At 34.9% G+C, this 6,149-nt stretch overlaps 1 protein-coding gene across 1 annotated transcript; it reads right to left on the bottom strand.

Moving 5' to 3' along the window:
- Window positions 1–3,902: 3,902 nt before the first annotated feature.
- On the bottom strand, window positions 3,903–5,055 carry LOC149153662 (zeatin O-glucosyltransferase-like). Its single transcript, XM_089445129.1, has one exon. It carries the CDS (start codon window positions 4,889–4,891, stop codon window positions 3,935–3,937), a length of 957 nt encoding a protein of 318 aa, XP_089301255.1. The 5' UTR covers window positions 4,892–5,055; the 3' UTR covers window positions 3,903–3,934.
- Between the last annotated feature and the right edge of the window lie 1,094 nt (window positions 5,056–6,149).

Below are 6,149 nucleotides of genomic sequence, written 5' to 3'. Positions count from 1 at the left end.
CCCTAAAAAATGGTTTTTAGAGCACTACAAATTTTTCAATATGGATGGACTTGCCTCATTAGATTTAGATTAACATTGACTCATGTACATTCAATTGAATTTTTTATTTAGGTCATCTATCACTTATACAAACATTGGATCAAGATAATTTTCTTTCCATGATCCAAAAACATTAGGAACCATTAAGCTTTTTAGAGATTAAATTTTCATGGATACACTTCTTTTCATGAACATACAGCTTCACTAGTTTCTTCTTCATTCACACATGTTCACCATCTTTCTTTCTTCTTTATGTCTTGATCATTCATTTTCCCATGACATTCCTTTTGTTACTACATCATTATATTTGTCATCATCTTCTTTCATCCTATCATTACTTTTTCTACTACACTTCATCATTCATTTTCTTTATTTAACTATCATCTTATTTTGTCATGTCATCTGCTTCTTCATGTCTCTTCATTAGTCTTCTTTGGCTATCATCTTCTATTTTCATGGATTCATCCATTTTTTCATCATTCTTCGTTGGATACTTCATTCATGAAGTCTTCTTCTTTCATTTACACTTGTAACAAATTTTTCATTCATTTGGAATTGCATCTTCTTCTTAATTCTTCATCTATATGTTTCACTACAATCATTACATTAAATTGATTATTACATGAGCTTTCTGCTTCTTCCCGCAAACAATTGATCATTGATGTCAATAAAAAAGAATTCAATCTACTAAGATACATGAGTGACATCTAATGTACTCACCAATTCTCTAAGAATCCTTTTCACCCACATGGCTCATCAACATGTTAAAATTTCTTAATCATAATTTGATCCCAACCTTCTCACATTATAATATTACTCCATCTGACATTCATTCCTTAGTCAAGACTCAAGTTCTTTTATTGCACATAAAGATAGCATACAAGTACACTTTCCACCTTCATAACTACTTAGTGGTTCATTCCACAACTTGATGTTGCATCCTCTCTATGCATAAGAGCATACATGCTACATAATTACATGTGCTACCACAATAATGCATGTAGGCTTGAATCAACGGTTCTTACGAAATACCTAGGGAAATCCACTTTATTATGGCTAGACTTTTACAGCTTGGACCAACTCTTTGGAATGTTGGGTATAATCAATCATGCAACCCTCTTCTTTTCTCTTTTCAATAAAATAAATCAATAACTTTAATTTTCACTTGACTTTAATTCAGTCTAAATTTGATTGGACTTGTCAACTTTAACTCTACTTTATGAGGACTCCTTATTTAAACCACTCTTAGAAAATAATTTAAAACAAATTATATATTATAAAATATCCATAAGAGGAATCCACATAAACCATGAAAAAACTCTGCATTTCACTACAAGTCTTGAAATGTATAATACATTACTCTCTTCGATATAGAGTCCCATAATTTTTTTCAACAACATTTAAAACATTACCAAATTCTAAAAATGACTTGTGAAAATTGCTTATTTCATTCTTCTTTTGTTTCTTTTTCTTTCATTCTTTCCAATTTTTCTCTCATCTAACTTCTCCATTGCTATTTTCTTTAGCGTGAAGGAGAGAGTAATGGCTCCCTTATCTGTGATTGCCTCCTCTTTTTTATGAGTTCCTTTCCATTTAATTTAAGAATAATGGCTTCTTTATTTGTGAGTGCCTCCTCTTTTTTATGAGTTCCTTCCCATTTAATTTACAAATTTGCTTTTAACAAACTAACAATTTTTTAATCAAAGAGAATGAAATAACACTCAAATACGACTATTGCTACAACTACAAAGAAATACAAAACAATAAATATGAATTGCAAAACTAATGCCAAGTCCATTGAATGGTTTTGCATTTATCATTTAAATCTTTATCAAAATCATTGTTGAATTCATACTTAAAGGTGTTGGAGAAGATCAGTTTGTTTTCAAAAAAATTTCTCACTCCTCTTTTCGAATTGTAGAGGCACCAATTGTGTTGAATGTTATCTACGTTTTGAATGCCGATGGTGAGTCTTGCATATTTCCTGGAAACAAGTATATAATTTGGGACAATTGATCATAGTTCCACATAGTGGATACTCGTCCAATATGATTGTTCCTGGTTAGGGCTATTAAGCTCATAATATTAGGATCTTCAGTATTAACTATGGTGACTACATCTCCTTAATCCACTCGCATTCATAGTTGAATGCCAAAGAAAGTTTACAACTACTTCCAAACAACTCTTGCACACTGCCCAAATGTTGGACAATGGTTTTCCATGTTCTTGCATTCACGACCTTCCTTGCGGGTAGTGATGACTTCTTATTTATTTTTTCGAAGGTTTTGTGCAAAATATGTTGTTCTCTTTCTACAAACCCTCAATCCACAACACCCTTGGTTCATAGCAATCTTTCGAGTCTTTCACCAACTTCCTCTATTACTCCTTACCAATGCTCTAATACCATTGTTGGCTTTAATAGCCCACAACAAAAACATGAAAAAGATTACACAAAAAAATATGAAGGAACAAAGGGATCAAGAAAACCCTCTAAGGGGAAAATCTATTAAATTATATCATTCCCCTAATATTAATTTAGTCTACAAATAGTCCCTTATATAACTATAGGTGATCATTTCAACCAACTCTATAAATATCTCCATAACTTCCCTCATTTAGTAGAAAATCTATTAAATTATGTCATTCCCCAATATTAATTTAGTGTACAAATAGTTCTTTATATAACTATAAGTGACCATAAAACTTATTAATTTAGTGTACCAATAGTACCTTATATAACTATAAGTGACCATAAAAACTTATTTAAATCAACTAAGTCCATAACTATTTCCACAACTTCCCTCATTTCATGTAAACTTGTAAAATTAGCAAATAGTATAGCACATTACAAATTCATCATATTAATTTATCAAACATCACACCTATAAACTGTTGCTTCAACATAAATGTTTTTTCTTTGTTTTTTTTAATAATTCAGGCAATAGCATTAGCATTACTTTACTGAAAAAATATTTACAAGATTAGCTATGCTTACCGACCTACTTCATGAGAAATCAGACCAATAACATAATAATAATACTTTCTTCCCTATAAACAATTTAAACTTTAAATAAAAACTTAAAAAATAAGAAACTTTTTTTTATGGTTTAACTGATAATCAGACCAATAACATAATAATAATACTTTCTTCCCTATAAACAATTTAAACTTAAATTAAAAACTTGAAAAATAAGAAACTTCTTTTTATGGTTTAACTGATTGCTATCATACCTATTGCTATTTTTATTTACAATTGGAGTAGAGGACAAAAACAGCTAAAGAAAACATTTATTTATATAGAAATTCAAATTGAATGGCATTAGGGAAAGCGTCTTCCTCTTCAGAAGACGTGAACACTTGAGAGGTTTAGAGAAATAATAGATAACTAAATTCAATTTAAGTGTTTTTGAGAGGTTTAGAGAAATAAATCGATTTGAATAATTCAAATCAATCCTTGTACTAGTGAAACTAATACAATTCATTTTCACCGCATATTTAATCAAAATCTATAGGATTGAATGAAACCATATTGCTGGGTACGTCGAGGAAGAGATATGCCTTCGAAAAATAGAATTGTGTAGAGGTTAAACGTCAAGAATGATGCACAATAAAATCACATCGTTCTGTAGAATAATGAAATTGAGAAACATAATATCACATTCTTCGGTCATATAATGAAATTGTAAAGCCTCTTTAAGTTGAATTCGCAACCAAAACTTCATTGCAAAATCATCTGGGCATTATGATGCAGGTCCCACATCACAACCTTTACATCAGTAAAATGGGTGAACAATATATGGCCTCCTCCCATTTCATTGTTTTCCCAATTTCTGCACCTGCACGTTGGGCATTTTATTCTAGGGCCTTCGCTCATTTCATTGTGATAACTTCAGCACTACACAATTATGTTCCTTTCAAGAACTTCAGACTGATTCGATAAAAGGTGATTAACAAACGTGTCTAATACTGCTTCAGAAGATGAGGGGCAGCTAGAGCCCAACTTGAGTTTAAGAGACGTTGCTCTTTCTCTCATTTGGACTCCATGCTCGCTATCCATCAACAACGTCACTCCATTGCCAATTTCCTTCCTGCTCATCCGTCCATCCTGGGTTGGCCGGTCGATCATGGCAGCAACCTGGAGGTGATTAACCTGCATTTTGGCATTGTAATGCTGATCTCCTCTGGTGGGCCATGCCAAGATAGGAACGCCCTGGATGATGCTTTCGACAGTGGAATTCCATCCACAGTGCGAGAGAAATCCTCCCGTGGAGGGATGAGAGAGTATGAGCAGCTGAGGCGCCCAACCACGGATTATCAAACCCAATCCCTCGATTCGACCTTCGAAGCCCTCTAGAAGCACGTACTCTCCTCCTCCGCCATTACTAACCTGATGATCATGAGGACGATGATCAGGATGAGGAGGAGGAGGACGGCGATGGTTCTGTAAAACCCAAATGAATGGCTTCTGGGCAGCTTCCAATCCAAGAGCGAGCTCTGTCATCTCTTCATCGGAGGGACAGACTATGCGGCCGAAAGAAACGTAGAGAACTGATACAAGCGCCTTGGAATTCAACCATTCCAGACATCGGTCTTCATCGATACTGCTCTTCCTGTTGCGGATGGCGCTATCATGCGTTATAGCAGTACATGGTTCTGACTGATTCCAGAAAGAGGAGAAGGGCAGAAAAGGCCCTGCTGCCCAGATGGGCTTCTCTATCTCCTTTTCTGTGTATTCGATGAACGGAAACTCCAGCTCCCAGCGTGTGTTGACCAAAATTTCCACGCAGTCCTCGACCCCGTTCATCCACGGCGGGGATTGGGACCTCAAACCAGGAGGAGGAGGCGGAGGCATTCGTTCAGAAACGTTTTGATACTTTCACCACAAACTTCATGAAACGTCAGCGCTGGGCGAATGTAACACAAAAACCATGGTGGAAACCCAACAATGGTTCTGTCATCAGTTCATTCCAAAAATTTGAGCGCGCATTGAAATTCAAATTTCAAAGTTTGGAGGGTTTTCAAAATTCAATCGTATATGTATCGTATACAAAGGTGCATCCGCCAACAAATATCCAGGCGATGTGCATTAATGGGAGTCAGAGCTACGGAGCTGCCCGGGAACAGGGGCGTCGATGGGCAGCCGGAGAGGGATGCCGGAGACGGATACAGTTAATGATGCATCGTCGATGGGCCATGGTCGATGATGCTGTATGGGGCTATCAGAGGGGTACCTCCATAGCATTAACTTTGCTATGGAGGTGGAAATAGGACTTGCCATATATCTATACACACGTGACTTAAACGAAGTTTCAGTTTCAGGAATGCACGCACCTTTGCACACTAGAAAATTAACTATGGCTTCTTCTTCTTTTCATGTATTCCGGTTGAATTTGCCTGGAGGACAGACGAAGAGTTTGCGCACCAGATTTAACGGATTTGTGGTTGGAAAAATAGATTCGGATGGTAAGAGATAAATGTTTAGTTGCTTTAAAATTGGTGAAAGTATTTGGAAGATGATAGCTTTAAAATTGGTGAAAGTATTTGGAGAAACTTTGAGTTTGGAAAATGAATAGCAACTATTGATTCTCCAAGGCAAAGACAGATTTGTGGTTGGAAAAATAGATTGGCCACAAATGATCATTTAATGGGGATGGTAAGCAATAAATGTTTAGTTGAGAAATGCAAGAAACCATTATTGATCATTTTATGTTAATAATAGGGATGGTAAGAGATAAATGTTTAATTGAGAAATAGAAGGAACCATTATTGATCCTTTAATGTCAATAGATAAAGAATTATTGATCATTTAATGCTAATAGATAAACAAGTATTGTGTTGGAAATACGGTGGGGACAAAGTAATCTTTGGCCGAGAAATACAAGCAATGGTTGTTGATCATTTAATGTTAAAAGATATAGAAAGTATTATTGTCTGGTTGGAAAGATGGTGGGGCAAAGTTATAGAAAACAATGTGGGAAAACGATAGTGGCGAAGTTATAGAAAATACTCCTGTAAAGGATATTTTATAGGCGTATGAGTTTATTTTTTAAAAGTTAAGTTTAATTTATAAATAAATGTTTTGTTTTTTATTAATTTGTTCTAAATAAATG

The sequence above is a fragment of the Pinus tabuliformis genome, chromosome 9, assembly GCF_031772625.1.
Source record: "Pinus tabuliformis cultivar Carrire ecotype Pingquan chromosome 9, CPIR1, whole genome shotgun sequence".
In the NCBI taxonomy this organism is placed as follows: Eukaryota; Viridiplantae; Streptophyta; class Pinopsida; order Pinales; family Pinaceae; genus Pinus; species Pinus tabuliformis.
The sequence above is the reverse complement of the archived record's forward strand: the minus strand, read 5'-3'. Positions and strand labels throughout refer to the sequence as shown.

What these genes read in the sequence shown, in the direction of transcription:
- LOC149153662 (XM_089445129.1), bottom strand. Translation starts at nt 4,891, where the DNA reads ATGCCTCCGCCTCCTCCTCCTGGTTTGAGGTCCCAATCCCCGCCGTGG.